This window comes from Ambystoma mexicanum, chromosome 4q, assembly GCF_040938575.1.
Source record: "Ambystoma mexicanum isolate Mex_15411 chromosome 4q, UKY_AmexF1_1, whole genome shotgun sequence".
In the NCBI taxonomy this organism is placed as follows: domain Eukaryota; kingdom Metazoa; phylum Chordata; class Amphibia; order Caudata; family Ambystomatidae; genus Ambystoma; species Ambystoma mexicanum.
This window is the reverse complement of record NC_090928.1, coordinates 1,248,878,002-1,248,900,806: the sequence shown is the minus strand read 5'-3', so window position 1 is coordinate 1,248,900,806 and position 22,805 is coordinate 1,248,878,002. Positions and strand designations below refer to the sequence as shown.

At 44.0% G+C, this 22,805-nt stretch overlaps 1 protein-coding gene across 1 annotated transcript in view; it reads left to right on the top strand.

The window, feature by feature from the left end:
* The window catches only part of LOC138468323 (exportin-5-like), a 1,170,237-nt gene that overhangs the window by 1,049,769 nt on the left and 97,663 nt on the right, over positions 1–22,805 (top strand). Inside the window, exon 29 of the mRNA XM_069608829.1 lies at positions 1,855–1,962. Within this exon, the coding sequence (XP_069464930.1) occupies positions 1,855–1,962 (108 nt within the window). The remainder of the gene's footprint in view (positions 1–1,854; positions 1,963–22,805) is intronic.

The window sequence follows — 22,805 nt, the reverse complement described above, 5'->3', positions numbered from 1 at the left end:
AAAAATCAAAAGCTTACCATAGTTGATGAATATAGATACTTTGGAGTACTATTCAGCAACTCCATTGTGAATAAACCTCAGCTAAACAGTATAAATAATAAACTTGAAAGCGCTCGCCTCACAAGCAAGGATTCTTCAATATAAGTTTGGGAAATTCTCTTGTGCACATATTCTTGTATTCTTCCAACATAAAGTGGTACCTATCATTACCTATGGAGCCGAGACATGGCTGCCACAAAACAAAACTTACTGGAATAAACTAGAAGCACAGTTCTGGAAAAGAGTATTGAATCTCCCTAATTCAACTCCTACTGCTCTCCTCCGTTTTGAGCTGGGTAACTTATCTAAACACGTACAAGTAGCCTGGAAAAGATGTTGCCTGTTCCGAAAATGTGTACTAGGTTTAGCTGAAAAAAAACGTGCTCACAGTATTGGCAAATTACTTAATAAGATCGAACATGCTTTCCCGTTGAAATGGAGAGCTGCTGTAATAGCAGATGAGTAATGCTAACATCTCGCTTGATACTCCATCAAACAACCCTAACAAAGCAAAACTGAAAATGCACCAGTCTGATTGGAATAACACCCAACAAAAATGTCTGCAATTAAAAGACTTTGAAAGAGCGCTTTTCGGTCACAAAAAATTTCGACAGGCGGCTGATTACTTACTAAAATGTCCATCGTTCGATTTAAGAAATCAAATACTACGGTTTCGTTTGAACCTATGGCCAACCAATCAGATATTAGTAAGAAGAGGTCTAATACAAGTCGAAAATGTAACGTGTCGATTCTGCAAAGTATCAAATACCAAAGAAACATTAAGGCATTTACTAATTGATTGTGATGAATTGAGAATGCAGAGAGAAGTGATTATCAAGAAATTAACACATCACATCACATTAAGCGCTCAAATGAAGAATTGTGGCATGAGCTATTTGCCACTCCAAAAATTGCTATAAGGATAGCGACAATGACATTTTTAAATACAGCATTGTGTACCACGTGCTTTGAGAAATAAATGATGGATTATTAGTGGTAAACTATAAATGAGTGGAGTTAAGGCATGACAAGATATGTAGAAAAAATTGTTTTTTCACGTATGCACTTAGAAATTTGTGGCTTTATCTCCCCTTATGTTCCTTTTACTTATTGCTCCTAATGTCTTTCCCCTTATATGTTTCTGTTACTTATTATTACTCCTAATGTTTCTCTTAAGTATATATTGCAAAGTCGTTAATAGATAGCTGTATTCTATCTGTAATTTATGCCTTTTAGAGAACATTTTTATGATTATTTTTATGATTATTTTTCTTTTCCATGTATGACATGTTTGTTTTGAAAGGTTAATTAGTTAGCCAACCAAAATAAAAAAAATAAAAATAAAAAAAGCAAGCTAGCCTGGAACCATATACTCTAAAAGGGTTGCACCCTCTACCCACTAAAAGGTCACAGATTTAAGGGAACCAGAAGGAAGCATTAAAAAGTGGGGGGGGGCATAAAACAGTATTGAGGAGTCTCAACAAATATAATTCTGCCCTACCAGAACAGCTCTAGTGCTCCTCAAATTCTACTTTTACAACTCTGGACCCAGTCTTCACCTTAATTTGTTAACCTTTGTGGCAAGATGGCGTTTTATAGAAGTTTACTAGTGGCAAGTAGTATGATCTTAAGCTTGAAAAACTCTTGTTAGACCCTTGACCTCTTTAATGAAGCACTAGCCATAAGCAAAGCAGTCTGTACATGAGTGTCTCATTCAGTTACAAGTCTTTAGGCTGTATGGTTTGTTTTTGATTGCAAGATGCTCTTAACAAGTTCAAAAAATGAAGGTAATTAACAATGCTTTTCATCCTATAGGAGGTTTGCTCTGCCTTGCTTGTCACAACCTTCACCTCGCTAGTCTGGAATGACACCATAGCTTGCCAAAGAACCACCACTCAGCTCTGCTGGCCCCTGCTGAAACAGGTAGGTTTTGCATGGGAGGCAGCGGGAGGTCACGGTAAACTGGGTTAGTTTGGGTCAATGCTTTAATAAAGGCACAGTAATATGAATTACAGAATGTATCAAATGTGTGAGAGTAGGCAATAAAATACCCCTCTGTGCAATAATAATGTCCCGCTCCACATAGCAAAACTGGACAAATAATTGTTCATCCTGGAGAAAAACATACAGTGATTAAATATTGTCAATCTACTGAGTGAGGAACTTCTTGAGTGGGGATCTCATAAGGTGTACTCTCGCGACCCGTATGTTAGTGCTATTAAGGTTGGCAATGGTTTTCTTATTTTATTATTTTATTCTTGTGTCGCAAGGATGTAGGTCAACACGGAGACATAGAGTCCCTCAGCTCCGTTTGTAAAGTAAGCAGTAGTTTGTTTGTGCCTACACCTCTTTACGCCAAATTTCTGATATAAATGAATAAAAGTATGTAGTCCAGTTTCTTCAAGTATATTTTCTTAATTTATTTGATATATGTTCTGCCCATATGGATGACACGTGTTTCGGCGTTTCATTGGCGCCTTTTTCAAATCCGGGCTGAATGCAAGCGTAACATGTAATAACACAAAACACAAAATATAACATATAACATATGAAATAGCATTTTAGCATATTTTGTAACACATTTAGTAGTTAGAATAGTGACTTAGGCTGTGTAGTATATCCTTTTAGCATTCTCAAATTGCATGAACACCTAAAAGTGCAGCACCTCTTAGTTACCTCAAATGGTTAAAAATAAATCCATTACAGTGACTATGTTAGTTTTTTAAAATTAAATTTGTGCAATCCGAAAAAGAAGTAAGTATGGGATGGCATGGACCTAACAATTTTTGGCTGTCAGAAAAGCATGTAAATTTGTTTTCTTACCCTTATTGAATGTAATGCGAATCTCCCTTTCCTTATTTCCGGGAATTAGTTTTTAGTTGAAGTGTATCACGGTAGTTCCAGGCTTAAACCCCACCTAGAACAGATTTGGTTGTTCTATTATGCTAACATTAGCCTTTTAACCTTCTATCGGATTGATTCTTTATGCATGATTCCCTGGCATATATTTAGACACATTTTAAACTCTAGTAAGCATGACTAGTAACATCTTTCTCATTGCATTTATGTAAAAAGTGCTATTCATATTTGCAATCCTCCAATCGCATTACATATCCTAGGTCTCATGCATTCTGTTACTCTAGCGGTCACTAGGAATTACTTTTTCAGTTACAATGACTGGTAACCGATTTGCTCCCCATTTGTGTTTACCAAAACACCCTTTCGCGTGAGTTTGAAATCCCAACCAAAATATATTTTGTTTATGCCACTCTGCATCAAGCGTGCTGAATTCTACATTGAGCATGCTTGTAGCGGTGGTCTTTCCACCCCTTAAAAGCGCTTACCTACAAAATTCTCTTGCTCATGCCTCCAGCATCGGGGGTCCTGTTTTGGTTCTGGCAAATCCTTGTTCATAAAGAGTTACAGATTGCTAGTCCCTCTTTCCTTTTGTTCATTTACAAAATTCGGCGGCCATACTTTGGGCTGAGTTTTAGTACGTAAGTCATTTTTTCCTTTTTGATGTTTAAAATAATCTGTTGCATTTGTGTTTAGTGTAACATTGATTTGAATTTAAACTTCCGTATTTATCTTGCGCGGCTGATCTGTTACTTATTATTATGTCCAAATTTACAAAAATTAAAGTTAAAGGAGTAACTAATTTTTCACTATGTTTATTGGTATTTTTTTTTTCTTTTCCTCCCCCCCCCCCCCCCCGCAATCTCTTTATATTATGTATACCTAAGACAGTTTCCTGTTGGGAATGGTGTATTATGGTAACTTTAGTTTTCTTCATTGACCATTATTTTCTCACTATATTTTATTAGCATTCTTTTCACAATTTCAGAATGGTGCATTGTGGTACCTGTGGTTTGATGTTAATTTCGCCTCTCATCTGTTTAACTTTCATCTGATTAGCGGTTTCGCCCATATATAGGATCTCCCCATGTGTATATCTGAAGCATATGTTTTAACATTGCAGTATTCAATAATATTTTTCTATGCAACAAATTATAATTGAACAAAATAGAAAACAGGAAAAAAACATTTTTGTAATTAATGCAAACATTTGCAATATTCATAACAAGAGTCCTGTATATTATCATTTTTTTGGTTTTGTTTCTGCTATTTCTCTGCTACTTCTCCAGCATCACAAAAAGTGAATCATTTCATTGTCTGAATTTAATCCATGTTCCAATGTTTGAAAATGGCAGATGAATCTGGCTTCTTCTTGCCTTAAGCAAAGTTCTTGATTTCCTCCTCGTTTGCCCATTTTGATTCTTTTCAGTCCAATAAAGTCTTTTTTATTTTGCATTTGGTGTTGGTTTTGCCAATGAACAGATAACGGGAGGTTTTTGTCTTGACTTCCTATGGCTGAAATATGTTCTCTAATTCTAGTTCTTAACTCCCGAATGGTGCTCCCAATGTAGAGCAGATTACAGACACATATCACTGCGTAGACCACATGTTTGGATCTACAATTAATTTGTTCCCTAATCTTTGTTTTGACACCTTCTTGGTTCGTAAAAGTAACTGTTTCTTGTAGTGCATAGTGGCACATCGAACAGAAGCCACATTTCCAGAAACCTGACTGTGGTTGTCGTAACCATGCTTGTGATCTTGTTTCTTCTTCCTCCTCTTCGGACATCATAGAAGGACTCAACATGTTTTTCAGAGTTCTGGCTTTCCTATAAATTATTGTTGGATAATCTTGTATGTGTTTCTCGATATGTGGGTCTAGTTTTAATAGATACCAGTTCTTTTTTAGGACTTTTTTAATTTCTTTGTTGTTTGCACAATATGCCGTAATAAAATTAATAGTATCATCTGGTTGTGTACTTTTGCTGCTTTGAGATAATGTTGATTGTCTGGTCATGTTTTTGGCTTTCATTTTTGCAGTTTTAATTGATTTTTGTGAGTATCCTCTGGCCTTAAATCTGTCTGATAACAGTTGACATTCACTCTCAAAATCTGATAATTCTGTGCAATTACGTCGTGCTCTAATGAACTCTCCTTTCGGAATGTTGTAGATAACCGGTTTATGGTGGCAGCTAGTCGCATACAATGTTGAATTGACTTCCGTCTCTTTTCTGAATGTTTTTGTGTGTAATTGTCCTGTGGATACAAAGATGATTAGATCCAAAAAGTTAATTTCCGTTTTGCTGCTTTGCCCAATAAATTCTCGGCCAAATTTATTGTTGTTTGCTTGGTTTAGTAAAGACTCCAGTTCTTCCGGTGTACCGTTCCAAATAATTAGTACATTGTTAGGGAGAATTCTCTGTTTAGGCTGAATTTCCCTACCTAGTGAGTCCCCCAGCAGCTTTGCTGGATTTCTGGGGTTTCTTTTTTTCTCCTGCCAAGAGTGAGACTTTCACCCTCACTCTTGGGCATGTTGAAGTGTGTTTTCTTGGTTAAACCTTGTGTTGAATGGGCTATGGGGTCTTTTACTCCATAGGGCCGCATGTATTTTTGTGATGTGGGTTACACAGCACCCTCTGTGCCGTGACCCAGGGGTGTCCTAGGGACTCCCCAACATAGACTCCATACCCTGGGACTGACTACTGTCTCCCAGGGCATGTAAAGTCACCAAAGACTTTGCTAGTCTTGAATCCTGAACAGAACCAGTACAAACCATCATATTGTGGACGTACTGGCTGGGGCAATTCGATTGCCCCAGGGTCTTTTAGTCGAGGGGGCACGTCTCCGTCCCCCCTGATCGAGTTTTGGCTGGTGGCAGTGGAAACTACTTTTTATATTCGACCGCGAATATTTCCCTATGGGATTTCCCATTGTTTTAGGCTAACACATTTAATTATTTATTTACGGTAGCCTTAAACATACCACCGGTTTATATATTTATTATTATAACTCCGGTTGGGACTTTTTGCCAAAACTTGATTCTAAAATGGCGTTGGCGTTCGCCTCTGTAACTCTGACCCAAAGTGGAGCCCTTTGTTCCACTTTTGGCGGGCTTCTCCACAGAAGCCCTCCAAAGTGGTGCCACTCTGTCTGGGGTACTTAGGAGGGGTGGAGGGGGATTTAGGCACCCTGGACTGAGTTACCTTGGTAACTCAAGTCGCACTCCGTCCTGATTGGCCCAAGTGGTGAGCCGGCCGGCTCACCACTTAGCATGTTTGAGTGACAGCTAGGCTGGGTGAATGGGGGTTTGCTGCATAAAAGCAGGGCTTTGGGGACTGGAACTTTAGAAGTCGCCACAGAACCAAGAATCCGACGAGGGAAGAGCTGAGCCGACCTGCTTAGACGACACCACCCGGTGGAGCCCTGCTGAACCGTCTCACCACTTTTTCCAACGACCGAGGAGAACTCTTAACGGAGTGGCTCCTTCCCTTGACTGGTGGGGACAACCCGTTTTCACCTTCTTTCCGCTTCTCGGGGTATCTCGTGGCCGCCTTGCCAGTGCCAAGCACCCCGGCAACCGGAACCCCACCACTTTTACCCCAACCGCGAAAGTCGGTACAACCCTTTAACCGGAGGACTCCGCGGCTGGTTTCTTCCCGGGCAGTGCAACGACCTTCTTCTTCTGCTCTTCAGCGAGAACTTCTTCTCCCCTGACCGACGTCGAGCCTTGCTGCCACTGCCTGGAACAACTGCCACCGCTGGAGGATCCTTTCCGCTTAAGGTACCGTGTTCCGCCTGGCTTCCCTTGCCACCGACTGTACGGGGTAGATTTAGCCCCCGGCTTTCGAACCTGGGAGTGCCTGGAACACCCTGGCTAAACTTTCTAAGCCACTCTAAACTCTTTCTAACTCTTTGCAAGACGTTGAATCCCTAATAACAGTGTGATCTTGGGCACATTTTCGCTCCGGCTACTCTAAGAGTGGGCCCTGCCTAGTGACTTTTGCTCACCTGTGACTTTGTGCTTCTTTGAGCCTATTGCAAGTGTTCTGGACCTTAGAGTGGTGTGTTTAACCCATTTCTGTTTCTTTTTATCCCTTTCTTGAACCTACTAGAGTGTCATCTAACGTTAAGCGCTCACCTCTGTTTTAATTATGTGGTGTTAACCTAGAGTTGTCTAGATAGGAGTAAGGGTTGAAACTGCTTTCATTATAACTGTGTTTGAAGTGTTTTTACTATATCTTGCTAGAGTGATTTCAACTTATGTGTGTTTGATAAATAAATAACTATATACTTTTGAAACCAAGCTCTGGTCAGTGTTTGCTTGTGCTATTGTGCCTGGGTACATATTGTGTATACTTTGCATACTGCCTAACTCTTCTTGAGGGAAGTCTGACTGCTCAGCCACAGCTACCAGGTAAATCTGGGTGGTGCGGACTGCTACCAAGTGGGTTTACTGCTATACCTGTAGTCTTAAATCTTTTGCAGTGGTCCCCAAGGGAACTGCACAGGTTTCTGCCTAACATACATCATCGATGTACCTTAGCCATTTGATTATTTTGTTCTTGAACTCAGATATTTGGTATATGTGTAGGTCTTCAAACATTCCCATTACAATGTTGGCAAGGGCTGGGGCATATTTAACGCCCATTGCGACTCCACGTATTTGTCGAAAAAACTGATTATTGAAAATGAAAACATTATTCTCTAAAGTTGTCATGAGCATTTCTTTAAGCATGCATGCAGAGTTGAAAAATGACGCAGATCTATTTTTGAAAGTATAGTCCATTGCCTCCAGGGCCAATTCGTATTTAATAGATGTATATAGAGCCTTGACGTCCCATGTTGCTAATAAGTATGTATCTTGCCACTGAATTTCTTCTACAATTTTAATGGCATCTGTTGTGTCTTTCAGATATGCCTGTATTTTAGGTACTTCAGGTCTTATTATGTTGTCAATATATTCCGCTATAGGTTCTGTCGCCCAACCTATGCCACTTACAATAGGCCTTCCTTCTGGGATAGTGTCATATTTCTTGTGAACTTTCGGAAGAAAGTATATGGTTGGAATTGTAGGTTTATTTACCCGTAGGTGTGTCTGCTCTTCATCAGTTATTAGTCCTTGTTGGTGCCAGGCATTAATAAGGCTTGTCAAATCTTGTGTTATTTTCGGTATTGGATTTCCTATTAATTTCTCATAACATTCTGGATTTTCCAAGTGGTTCATAGCCATCTTTATGTAATCCACTCTATTCATTATTATAATGTTGCCACCTTTGTCCGCTTCCTTGATAACCAATTGATGATTTGATTGTAATTTTCTTATGGCAAGAATTTCATTTGCTGTAAGATTTTTGAGATTAGTCTTGTTTTTTATTTGTGGTTTTTTTCTTAAGTAGTATAAATCTTGTGTGACGGCTCTGTAAAATGCATCCACCATGTTATCTGGTGATAGCTGGGGTGTGAACCTGGATTTGGGTTTCAATTCTTTCATGGAAAAAGGAGTTGGCTGTATTTCTAACTCATGAATGGTTTGATGTATTGGATAGTCTCCTGGTTCTTGTAGGGATCGTAATAGGTGAATACCGCTTAGTTCTTCTATGGTTATATCACTTGGGCAAAGCAGCAAAACGGAAATTAACTTTTTGGATCTAACCATCTTTGTATCCACAGGACAATTATACACAAAAACATTCAGAAAAGAGACGGAAGTCAATTCAACATTGTATGCTGGTTATCTACAACATTCCGAAAGGAGAGTTCATTAGAGCACGACGTAATTGCACAGAATTATCAGATTTTGAGAGTGAATGTCAACTGTTATCAGACAGATTTAAGGCCAGAGGATACTCACAAAAATCAATTAAAACTGCAAAAATGAAAGCCAAAAACATGACCAGACAATCAACATTATCTCAAAGCAGCAAAAGTACACAACCAGATGATACTATTCATTTTATTACGGCATATTGTGCAAACAACAAAGAAATTAAAAAAGTCCTAAAAAAGAACTGGTATCTATTAAAACTAGACCCACATATCGAGAAACACATACAAGATTATCCAACAATAATTTATAGGAAAGCCAGAACTCTGAAAAACATGTTGAGTCCTTCTATGATGTCCGAAGAGGAGGAAGAAGAAACAAGATCACAAACATGGTTACGACAACCACAGTCAGGTTTCAGGAAATGTGGCTTCTGTTCGATGTGCCACTATGCACTACAAGAAACAGTTACTTTTACGAACCAAGAAGGTGTCAAAACAAAGATTAGGGAACAAATTAATTGTAGATCCAAACATGTGGTCTACGCAGTGATGTGTCTGTAATATGCTCTACATTGGGAGCACCATTCGGGAGTTAAGATCTAGAATTAGAGAACATATTTCAGCCATAGGAAGTCAAGACAAAAACCTCCCGTTATCTGTTCATTGGCAAAACCAACACCAAATGCAAAATAAAAAAGACTTTATTGGACTGAAAAGAATCAAAATGGGCAAACGAGGAGGAAATCAAGAACTTTGCTTAAGGCAAGAAGAAGCCAGATTAATCTGCCATTTTCAAACATTGGAACATGGATTAAATTCAGACAATGAAATGATTCACTTTTTGTGATGCTGGAGAAGTAGCAGAGAAATAGCAGAAACAAAACCAAAAAAATGATAATATACAGGACTCTTGTTATGAATATTGCAAATGTTTGCATTAATTACAAAAATGTTTTTTTTTCCTGTTTTCTATTTTGTTCAATTATAATTTGTTGCATAGAAAAATATTATTGAATACTGCAATGTTAAAACATATGCTTCAGATATACAGATGGGGAGATCCTATATATGGGCGAAACCGCTAATCAGATGAAAGTTAAACAGATGAGAGAGGCGAAATTAACATCAAACCACAGGTACCACAATGCACTATTCTGAAATTGTGAAAAGAATGTGCACTGTTAAATCATATGTTTTAGATATACACATGGGGAGATCCTATATGGGCGAAACCGCTAATCAGATGAAAGTTAAACAGATGAGAGAGGCGAAATTTACATCAAACCACAGGTACCACAATGCACCATTCTGAAATTGTGAAAAGAATGCTAATAAAATATAGTGAGAAAATAATGGTCAATGAAGAAAACTAAAGTTACCATAATGCACCATTCCCAACAGGAAACTGTCTTGGGTATACATAATATAAAGAGATTGCGGGGAGGGGGGTAACAGATCAGCCGCGCAAGATAAATACGGAAGTTTAAATTCAAATCAATGTTAAACTAAACACAAATGCAACAGATTATTTTAAACATCAAAAAGGAAAAAAGGACTTGCATACTAAAACTCAGCCCAAAGTATGGCCGCCGAATTTTGTAAATGAACAAAAGGAAAGAGGGACTAGCAATCTGTAACTCTTTATGAACAAGGATTTGCCAGAACCAAAACAGGACCCCCGATGCTTGAGGCATGAGCAAGAGAATTTTGTAGGTAAGCGCTTTTAAGGGGTGGAAAGACCACCGCTACAAGCATGCTCAATGTAGAATTCAGCACGCTTGATGCCGAGTGGCATAAACAAAATATATTTTGGTTGGGATTTCAAACTCACGCGAAAGGGTGTTTTGGTAAACACAAATGGGGAGCAAATCGGTTACCAGTCATTGTAACTGAAAAAGTAATTCCTAGTGACCGCTAGAGTAACAGAATGCATGAGACCAAGGATATGTAATGCGATTGGAGGATTGCAAATATGAATAGCACTTTTTACATAAATGCAATGAGAAAGATGTTACTAGTCATGCTTACTAGAGTTTAAAATGTGTCTAAATATATGCCAGGGAATCATGCATAAAGAATCAATCCGATAGAAGGTTAAAAGGCTAATGTTAGCATAATAGAACAACCAAATCTGTTCTAGGTGGGATTTAACCCTGGAACTACTGTGATACACTTCAACTAAAAACTAATTCCTGGAAATAAGGAAAGGGAGATTCGCATTCCATTCAATAAGGGTAAGAAAACAAATTTACATGCTTTTCTGACAGCCAAAAATTGTTAGGTCCATGCCATCCCATACTTCTTTTTCGGATTGCACAAATTTAATTTTAAAAAACTAACATAGTCACTGTAATGGATTTATTTTTAACCATTTGAGGTAACTAAGATGTGCTGCACTTTTAGGTGTTCATGCAATTTGAGAATGCTAAAAGGGTATACTACCCAGCCTAAGTCACTATTCTAACTACTAAATGTGTTACAAAATATGCTAAAATGCTATTTCATATGTTATATTTTGTGTTTTGTTTTATTACATGTTACGCTTGCATTCAGCCCGGATTTGAAAAAGGCACCAATGAAACGCCGAAACACGTGTCATCCATATGGGCAGAACATATATCAAATAAATTAAGAAAATATACTTGAAGAAACTTGACTACGTACTTTTATAAATTAAATATTGTCAGACTGTACTCTAGACAAATGCAAAAAATATGCTTCAATTATTACAGACCACAGCCAGGCACGATGAAAGAAGAACAATAATTGTTAGGACAGTTTTTCTAAAGTCCACTTATGTAAGACGTTATAAGACTATTCCTTGGGCAATACAGAAACTATAACTGTTAGTATAGGCCTGTACCCCATCAAGGTAAGGTAGCAATGACAGAGTAGCCAGGATTATCTTAGAAGAGAGGGAGGGACGGAGGGAGGGAGGGCCGTAGGAAGGTACTAAGAACCTGTAGCATACATATAGTCTAAAGAAACACTTATATACTGGTATAGATGTAAAAATAATGCTTTATTTTATATATACACAGGCAAAGATAATTCTTTAGAAAGTTAAGTACTAGCCTATGCAGTAAACACAGTATAAAAACCAACACAATACTTCTGGTAAGTAAACCACATTATAAAAGACTTTTAGAATTGCAGTATGCAATTCAAGGTGAGTAAACCCCATTTGTAGTAAACTATTACTTGTTTGATTTCAGGAAAAATACATTTCTACTACCAACATTGCAAGTAAGTACATTACACCACTAACAACTCATTCTATTTCAGGAATATTACAGTTACCTTATCATCCGTAGCAAGTAATACTTTCCAAAATACGTAACTTATTCAATTTCATGAGTATACAGTGACAGCACCAAGAATAGAAACTAAGTACACTTATAATGGTTCGTCCACAGAGGCCTTAGGCTTTAGCAGTCCTCCTCTAATCTAGGCCGTGAATGTTCTCAGAGGCACAAGGGGACACTGGTGGTGCAGTCGCCAGTAGTAGGCAGGACAGGATCAGGCACAACTGTAGGAAATAAGAGTTCCAGAGGATATCTACTTTAACAAGTAAGTACAGTATTTTAGTCAGTAAAAGGGTTCAGGGACTTCGTAGAAGGCTCCCTGGATGCTTTCCAGCGATGGGCCTGGGTGAACGTAGATGGGCGAACTCCCAAACGTACAAATCACCACCATAGACACACAGGAGCGACACGACGACTTAAGGGTAAGTATTACCTCAAGCCACACTCGGCAGTGAAGAGGATGTTGCTGTCATGATTCCCAGTAGAGGGCAGGGTGTGCTCCCACACAGCAGTCACTGTCAAACCAGCCAGTGTATTGAGCACATTCTCACACGCAAGTAACATTAGCAGAGTATGGACTTTGAGGGTTGCTATCTGGCACTTTGCAGGTACTGGCCTGCACCAAGATGGCTACCAAGTTGAACCACAGAATGTTACCTAAGATGGCACCCAGGCAACCCATGCCTTGGATATCCCTGGTGGTCTAGTGTTCAAGGGTACAGCCAAGGGCTATAAAACCACGCTCTCGGCCACACGCCATGCTTAGCATTTCTCCTGCTTACTCCAAAGCAGTGGAGCGGTTACCATCCGTCCGATTCTTGCTGGGAATGCTGCAACTTCAGACATTCATTGGATCACCAGTCTGCTGATACTCGCCTGTTTTGTTCCCTGCTTGTTCCGATAAGCTCCTTAGACATCTCAGTCACTGCCAACTTACAACATGCCGCCGAACACCTGGAAAGGAAAAGCACATGTAAGAATGTTTATTTTAGCTTGCGCCCAGAGCCATCCCCAAGAATCCTGCTCATTGGTCCACTGTGCTCTCAACCACGATTCGGACAGTGCAGAGCTCCTCCGGCATCCGCTGCATTCCGGCAACCGCACCTAAGGAAAGAAAGACAAGGACATTACTATCGCGCAACTCGCGCACCACTCATCAACATCTAGAAAAGCGGCAAACCAGAACCTACAAGACTCGCGCCTCACTGTGCAACCACCATCCGTCTCCAAGAGACATTTACTTGCCAGGAGCAACTTGTGCGTCACAGCCGGTCTAGACCACGATCGACCAGTGAAGGAACTGGACCTGGTGCTGAAGCTACACGATGGGACTCGCCGTTGCATGCAGGTGTCCCAGTGCCCTTGCCAGCCAGCCAGCCAGCCTTAAGCGGAGCTCAAGGGAGGTTGCGGGGGGGGAGAGAAGTATTGACTCAATACTAAAGTTCCCAATTGTTGTCCATAGGTCACACAGCGGGCAACTCACCACATCAACCGGAGTGGAATTTACACCCAAAACACTCCCAACTACACTGTGCGCTGGGCCAACGTGCCATTGTGCAAATACAATGGGGAAGGTAGTGTTTTGGACTATACATCACGCCTGACCAGAGAAGGGAAATCACAAACGCATAGCTGGCAGCCGAAGACTGGGCGCTCCTGCAGGACATATGAAGGTAAGCGTTGCAGTTGCAGACGTGCGCCTTCACGATGCATCAGCTACACAATCCGGTCTCTGATTCTTGGTCTTCAGGTGAAGGAAAGGACACTGGATGCCAAATTGCAGCAGTAGTTGAGAGGAAGGGCTTCCAGCAAGGGATTCTTTGGTGCGTCTCGTGGCTCTGTGGTTTTGGCGCCCTTTTCAAGACACCAGATGAACGGTTGTCGTCCATACGATTTGCCTAGCTATCTCGGTCCAGCACTCTGGTGAGGGGACTTTAAGGAGTGGAATCTTGCCTCTGGAGGTCTGGAAGGAGTCCGCCAAAGATTTCAGAGAGATTCGTGTTAGCTTTGTATCTGCTCCCTGTCCATGGTTTGTATGCTTGGGTCATATTTAGAGTGTTGGTGTGGAATGTTTGGACTGGAGTGTGCATGAGTGTTCCAGAGAAAAACAGTTGGGACCTGGAAGATTAATGGACAAGGGGGCTGGTGGATGTCTCTCCCTGCCTATGCTATTTACCTAACTGCCCTTATGTACTTACCTGAAGATTGAACCCAGTAAAGTCTTGTCTAACCCACGTGCAGCTTCACTTGCATATTTTACCCTAAAATCAAGACATAACATTGGCGACAAGGATTTGTCTTTGGGTACGTCTACTGGGAGATGAGCCGGTGAAGGAAGAAGTCCTGTATTTCTAGAAAAAGGATCCAAGTCTGAGGGCACATGCAGCATGGAAAAGGAGGCAGAACATCAGAGGAGACATCCACCGGCCACCCCATGCTGTCCCTGGGCCAGAAGGTGAGTGTGTCCCTTTCGCTGGCGCCGGCAAAAGACTGCACAAAATTGTAATTTGCGGGGCTGGCTTGCACCTTATTGGGGCAGTGAAATTTAACTGACCCATATGGTCGGGGAAGTAGCCCTGTCGACATCAATATGGCTCAGGTGTTCCCATATGAGAGGGCGCTACATAGTGCTTAAGCGAACTGGATTAGGGAATGGCCCTTTAACATAAACGAAAGGCGGCTGAGGAGCCTGCAGATGCATCAATGGCCAGCAATGCATGGCTGGTGGCGGTCCCAACGGCCAGCTCACGAAGGAATGTGGTGCGGCTGGTACCCCCCCCTAATAGGAACCGAAACAAGAATGTGCAGGCACTTACCTCCTCTTTGATGGCTGCTTTGATATTGGGCCGTGGAGTGTGCGGTCCGGGCGGTCCGGGCGGTCGCGGTTTCACCATGGTCTGCGCAACGCTGAATTGGTCCTGGCGAACCTGCTTATCCGGGCGGCCTGTGGGTGACAGTTGGAGGGGAGTTCTCCATCCGTGGCAGCTCTCTCTATCCTAATGGTGACGTCATGTGGATGCTGGGGGTGTTGGCGATGGTGGCTGGCGTGGATTGTTCTTGCCGGCATTCCAGGACCCAGCAGCGTAGCCACCGCATCACAAAGAGTTTTTTTTAATATTTGAAAAAAGGACCTTCCAATGTCAGATCAATGTGCCCTAGTTCCGTGTCTCATACGGAAATACAACGTTGGACAATAAACATTCTGGCAGCCAAGGGGCTGGATAAAGGATTTACTAATATACTGCATTCATGAGGAACTTTGCCTATCAGAGTTTCCAGCCTGTGCAGCTTGCGGCGCATGATGTTGTATCAAATGTTTTTTTTGTTGGAATTCGCTGACAAGCTTTAAAAAAAAAAAAGTGTCATATCAAATACAAAGACACGTTGCAGAGTCATTTGGAATTTCGGCTATGACAACGCTTATAGGGAAGTTAAGCGGCGAACCTGGACATGAATTGTGCCACCACCTACTGGAAGAACTGCATTGTAATCTCAAGTACTGGGAAGTTATATTTGGGTGTTACTGTGGTTTTGGCAATTATTCTGGTCACTCCATCAATGGATTGTGTATTTGGCACTTCTGGTAGATGATCTTGTATTTTGGCAATTTTGTTAAAATGATCTAATGCATTCCAGACTTAATTGTTGTGGGTGTGCATAACCTTGCATTTTTCCTAGGGATTTTACCAAGAGGACTCTGAGGACTTTAATGCTTGGGTCTGGGAGGCGTTTATTCATACATCGCAATTTTTCCCACTTTTAAGTCTGATTCGTTCCATTGGTATGTTTTGGGAAGGGCAGGTTCATTGACTAATTCATGGTTAGCAAGATGGTGGTTATAGGCAGTGTCCGGTTTGTGGAGTTGTTGGACATGGTCTTGGCACAGTAGGTGCCATTAGTCTGGCATATTACATGCCATTGGTTCGGCATAGGTTGTGCCACAGTTTTGGAGTTGGGAAAGAATGAGATGCCATTGGTTTGGTATAGGAGTTACACAGTTTGCATATTATATGCTTTTGGTCTGGTGTCTGAGGTGCACATATACGCCACTGGTCCGGCGTGTGAAGTACGGCTTGGCATAGGATGTGCATTAGAGGTGCATGCGAGATATCTTTGGTTAGTAGCTACTTTGGCATACTAGATGCCATTATGGATATGTGCTAAGGAGTGTTGTCATTGTTGCACATGTCATAGTAATGTGCTGTGTGTTAAGCAGGACAACTGCTGTTTTGCCTAAAGGGTATGAATCCACCGAGGAAAAGAAAATGTAAATGGAGATACATGTGATGCATTGTAAGTTTAACTAATTATTTTTCCACAGGTACACACGGATGAAATGTATGTTTAATCAATTATTTTTCTGCGGGAACACACAGAATCTCTCTGCAGGCTTAAAATATGGTCCTATTCGGGCGTGTATTTTCTTGTAATGTTCACCATGTTTATTGCTGAATTCAAAGCAGTGTGGCATTCGTGTAAGTGTGGGTGGTTATGTGCTGGTGTGTCATGGACAGTGGTCAGCTATTTGATTAGTGGATGGAAAATGTTGATGGGGATAGTTCCGTCAGTTGTATTTATTTTAGGAACAAATTTATTCCTGGCATTTGTGCTAGGTTTGGAAGGTGTTTGTGCACACCTTGTAGTTGGAGGTTTGATGATGAGTGTTTTGCATGTTACATGGTGGTTATGGTTGACTGGAGAATGAGGGCTGGCTCCCTTTACTTGACGTCTGTGGTGGGCCCGCTGCAGAGTTGATGCATGTTTATGATTCGAGCTTAGCTGTTCTTAAGCTAGTGTAAGGAATGGTGAGGTCAGCAATTTATTGCTCTGAGCAGTAGCTTGGTTGGTAGGAGTTTATATTGTGGAGGATTTGGCCTGTTTGGTCATTCTTGTGTATTAGTTCTTGTTCAGAGCTATGTGTATCCTCTCCTTTTGTCTTCTCCTGCTGTTGTCTGGTTCTATAAAGGGGGAAGATGTGTTAGGTTTATATCTGCTCCCTGTCCATGGTTTGTACGCTTGGGTCATATTTAGAGTGTTGGTGTGGAATGTTTGGACTGGAGCGTGCATTAGTGTTCCAGAGAAAAACTGTTTATGGACAAAGGGGGCGGTGGATGTCTCTCCCTGCCTATGTTATTTACTTAACTGCCCTTATGTACTTACCTGATGATTGAACCCAGTAAAGTCTTTTCGAGGGGATTGGGTCCTCCGACGTATTCCATATCTTTGACAGTAATCACCAGAAAATCTTTCTGCGTCCTGCATCGATGACGTCGGTACGCCGCCCTCGAGGACCTCCTCCGACGGCCGACATCAATGGATGTTAGAAGTAGGACGCACGACGCCCATAGCCTCAGTTCCGTTTTTTCTGCAAACGTGTTTGCTTCGGAGATCTTGGCGTGCCTCGACTCTTTGGAGTTTCTGTTCTTTCGGTTCTTCAAACCTGTTCGTTTGTGTAGTAAAAGTCCTTCGAGATGGCTACCTCTTCTTCCACCCCGCGTCCAGGCTTCAAGAAGTGCGGGGACTGCGGGTCCAAGATGTCGGTGACGGACTCGCACAACGCCTGCCTCTGGTGCCTCGGGGAGGCCCATGACACAGATGATTGTGTCGACTGCCAGTCGCTTACGTCCAAAGCCTTGCAGGAGCGCAAGAAGAAACTGTCAGTCGGTAAGGTGTCCAAGCCCCGGAAGTCAATGTCCACGGGGCTTTCGACAGACGATTCGATGGGCGACTCTCTGGATCGTCTTCGGAGGTCCAGTGGGTCTCGGTCCCGGAGTGGATCCCGCCACTCCTCTGCCTCTTCGAGGCACTCTCGGAAGCGCCGTCATTGGTCGCTTTATCCGAGGACTCCGCCCGTTGGCGGTTCGCTTATCCCACCAAGCATGCGACGCCGGAGGAATGGGCTTCCTTCGGTAAGAAAACGCTAGCGATTCTCGAATCGCAGGGCACTTGTTACGCTCACCTGATTCCCACGGGGGCGTTTATCTGGACTGGCCCGCTGTTGCTTCCACCAGAGTAACACGTAGAGCCGAGATGACGGACTGGACAGACCCACTTAGCTTCGTTTGTTGGACTCGTACGAATATCTTTCTGCAATGGAGAAAGGGAATTAACCTCCCGTAATCTGAGCGTTAACCCGCCTTCCCACTCCCCTTGTCTGCCCACAGAACACTCCTGAAGTTCCCTCTTAATCTCACCTGAAGATTTGGAAAGATGAGCTCTCCATCCTGCGTCGGGCGAAGGGGCGCGTAGACGACCAGTTACTTCACTGGCGTGGAGGAATTGGTGAGTTCCAGTATTGACTCTAAGTCCAATTGTTCGGAAGAGTTCAAAAGTCTGATCTTCACTCTGCCAGATTCCTTGCAGGTTCTGGATTTAAACCACCAGAAGAGTTCCAAGTGGCAATTGGTAAGATCCTGGTAGGTCTATTGTGGTTCTCCCATTTGGGGCCGGGGTTCAGCGATGATGCAGAATTAACTGCGCCGACCCGAAATGAGTTGAGTACCCCCCTGTGGTAAATCAGGTAAGTCTTTGGGGTTAGGTTGTATTGTCCTTGTTTTTTCCCCTTAGGGGCCGGGGTGCGGCGGTGATGCTGAATTGACTGCGCCGACCAGAGATGAGGTGAGTACCCCCCTGTGGTAAATCAGGTAAGTCTTTGGGTGTGGTTTGTATTGCCCTTGCTCACCTATCTGTTCTTGTCTCCCCCAGGTGTTGAAGAATGGCCTGGAGATGCTGGATTTGCGATGGAGTAAAGGAATGCAGCCTCAGTTGGTGAGTTCGGCGCTGCGAGGTGCGTGGCAATGCACCTGAGAAGGCTGCTCTCTTCCAGATCGACGATGTGCTGGATCAAGGATTCAGGTAAGGGTTTTGTTCAGACCTCTTCTCCTCCTTTTCTTGTTCCAGGTGTTCCAGGGCTGAAGCGGGTGTGCCATGAAAATACTGCCCAGCCAGTAGCGACCCCTGCTACTTGACCAAGCACCCCACTCCAGAGAGTTTGGTGGTGCAGGCGCTACGGCCCCAGCAAAGCAGGCGTTGTATCCTACCATCCCTCCTGATAGGGACGACAAGCATTTTGATGGTTGGGCGAAGAAAGTGTTTTCTTCAGGGGGTATGGCTCTTCAGGCGGCCAACTCTGTATGTTCCTTGTCATGTTTCACGCACACTCTGTGGAACTGTTTCCTTAGCGGCTGAACCTATTCCTGAAGGGGACGAATGGTATGGTTTTCTTGCTATGGTCCAGGATGGCAAAGACGCCATATGTGAGGCCGTTCAGTCGGGTTTGGACATGGCAGATTGCGTCAGGTGGTCCATGGCGGCGAGCACCGTAATACGCAGGTTTGCGGGGTTGCGGAAGTCGGGGTTTGCTCCTGATGTGCAGGCCCGGCTCCTCAACATGCCCTTTGACGGTGAACATCTTTTTGCAGCAAGGCTGACGAGAGCCTTGAGAGGTTGCAGACCTCCAAAGCTGCAGCGAAATCGTTGGGTGCTGCAGTTCGCCAACCTCTGCCTTTTCGTCCTACGGGACAGCAATGGAGGGGAGGTTCCTTTCGTTATTACTCATCCTTTGGTAGAGCGAAAGGAGCTGCCAGTCAAAGGGACCACGGTAGGAGTGCCAGAGGTGGAAAGCAGGGTACTTGAGGTGCCAAGGCCGCTTGGGCAGTTGCCTCTTTGCCCTCAGGCAACGCCGCAGCCGCTTCAGCTAAGTCATGAGGCCATGTCCCATGGTTCGCCGGTTGGGGGAAGGCTGGCGCAGCATCTTGTCGAATGGCGTGCCATTACTTCAGTTGTGTGGGTTCTGGAGATCATAGCCCATGGCTACTGTCTTCCCTTTCGGCAGAGGCCTCACGACAATCCACCGGGGAATCTCTCGTTGCAAAGTCCGGATCCGCTCCTTGTGCAGGAGGTTCAAGCCCTGCTAGAGAAAGGCGCCATAGAATTGGTGCCTGTAGCGGAGAGGAACAAGGGATGGTATTCCCCTTATTTTTTGATTTCCAAGAAAGACGGGGATTGAGACCCATCATGGACTTGCGCGGTTTGAACAAACTCCTCAGGAAGGACAAGTTCAAGATGGTTACTCTTTCTCAAGTCCTCCAGGCCCTTCAACTTCAGGACTGGTTGGTGTCTCTCGACCTCAATGATGCTTATTTTCATGTGCCGATCCATCCAAAGCACAAGAAGTACCTGTGGTTCGCCATTGGCAACTTGAACTTTCAGTTTCGGGTCCTGCCGTTCGAATTGACCTCTGCCCGAAGGTCTTCACCAAGCTCATGGTAGTGGTGGCAGCGCATCTCAGGAAAGGGGGGGATTCACATCTACCCCTACCTGGACGATTGTTTGATCAGGGTGCGCTCTCCCGAGCAAGTCCTGGATCATCCGTCAGTCACCTGCCACTCCCTCCACAAGCTGGGCTTCTCCCTCAACTTAAAGAAGTCCCACTTGACGCCAACTCAGAGGTTCCAGTACATCGGAGCAGTGTTCGACACGTCCCTGGGGCAGTGTTTTCCTCCCCAGGTGAGGGCTCATCGCATTCAGCAGATGGTGCACAAGTTTCAGCATGCCCAGAGTCTCTCAGCGTTCGAGTTCTTGAGATTGCTTGGCCTCATGGCATCCTGCATTCTTCTGGTGCCAGAGGCCAGGTTGCAGATGAGATCATTGCTATGGGCACTCAAGCTCCAGTGGTCTCAGTCCTCCGGCACGATGTCGGACCCTGTTCAGGTGCTGTCCTCGGTCGCCCTGGACCTTCTGTGGTAGGCCGTCGAAAGCGATTTGATGAAGGGGGCTCCATTTTGGCTACCCTGGCCGGAGGTGTGAATCGTGACGGATGCATCCCTCACGGGATGGGGAGCTCATGCCAACGAGTTGACAGTCAGCGGTCGTTGTTCTCCGTCGGAGTCCAGACTCCATATCATTCTGTTGGAGCTGAGGGCCGTCAGGCTTGCCCTGAAGGCTTTTCTGCATACTGTGCAAGGAAAGAATGTCCTGTTCCTGACGGACAACACAGTGGCCATGCACTACCTCAACAAAAGGGGGGGGTCACTTCCTCTGTGCAGGGAGGCGATGCAGCTCTGGTTCTGGGTAATCCAGCAGGAAGTTTCGATCTCGGCAGTTCATCTGGCGGGAGACGAAAATGAGATGGCGGACGCTCTGAGCAGGCAGAGTGCGATCTCTCACAAGTGGGAGTTGGCTCAGGAGATTCTCCTGGAGATCTTCGCCCTTTGGGGGACCCCTCAAGGGGATCTCTTTGCCTCCAGTGTCAACCGGAAGTGCGAAAGGTTCTGCTTGCGGGAATTTCCTCCAAGAGGAGCCTTAGGAGACGTGTTCGTGGTGGAGTGGTCCTTCCCACTGCTGAACACGTTTCCTCCAGTCCCCGTCATTCCGCAAGTACTGCGGAGGTTACGGAGGTTTGGTTCCCGGATGATCCTAATTGCTCCGGCATGGGCCCGGAGGACGTGGTACCCGGACCTTCTCAACTTGTCCATCTGCCCTCCACGTACTCTTCCCTACCGAGACGATCTGCTCTCACGGGAGGGGGGGGGGGGGGTCAGGTTCTCCATCCAGAGGTCAGATCCCTCAACCTTCACGCTTGGTTTCTGAAATGTTGAGGTATAAGGATTGGGACCTCCCTGAAGACGTGATGGAGGTGTTGCTTTCGGCCAGAAGGCCCGCAACGAAGTCCCTGTACCGTTGCCGTTGGAGAAAGCTCTGTGACTGGTGCAGGGTTAAGGATGTAGATCCTTTTTTCATGGGCCTGCAAGTGGGTACCATCAAAGGTTACCTGGCGGCGCTATCTATATTTAAGCGCTCGTCTGAGTAGTCTTCTTATTTTAAAATCCCTTTACTTTCTCAGTTTTTGAAAGGGCGCACTAATGTGTTCCCTCTGTCACCTTTCCAGGTGCCCGATTGGGATCTAAACCTTGTTCTCAAGTTTCTAATGGGTGCTCCATTTGAGCCTTTGCATTCTTGTCCTTTGAGACTGTTAACCCTTAAAACTGTATTTTTAGTTGCGGTCACTTCCGCTCGCAGAGTGAGTTACAGGCACTTTCAGTTAAGCCACCCTTCACTGTGTTTCACAAGGACAGGGTTGTCCTTAGAGTTCGTCCTTCCTTTCTTCCGAAGGTGGTGTCGGAATTTCATTTAGGCGAAAAGGTTATTCTTCCGCCATTTTATCCTCCTCCGCATCCTGGTAAGGAAGAGGAGAGGCTTCATAGGCTCGATCCTAGGAGAGCTTTAAGCTTTTATATTTCACGCATGTCTCGGGTCATAGTGGATGATCAACACTTCATTGGTTACGCTGGAAAGCGTTTGGGACAAGCTGTGACTAAGCAGACTTTGTCTCGCTGGATTATTCTGGCAATTTCTGAATGTTACCGCTTGGCGGGTAAGGACCCACCGGTCAGCTTGCAGCCCATTCTACCAGGGGTATGGCTGCCTCTACTGCCCTACAGAGGGGTGTTCCTATTCGTAACATCTGTGCTGCAGCCACCTGGGCTTCGGTCCATACTTTTGTACGTCACTACTCCCTCGATTCCATCCGTGGGCAGGATCTGGCCTTTGGCAAGGCGGTCCTTTACTCCGCAATTTGATTGGGCATTCTAAATTTCTGTATTGTAAATTCTTTTCCCACCTCCTTGCATTGGTACTGCTTTGGGAGTCTGTCATAGATATGGAATACGTCGGAGGACCCAATCCCCTCGAAGAACAAGTTACTCTCTTACCTGGTAACGTTCTTTCGATGGGATGGTCCGACGACGTATTCCATATCGCTCCTTCCCCGCTACAGAATTTCTTATGCGATTGCAGCTTACTTTTCTGCAAGGCTTTGTGTGGTCAGACTGGCAGAAG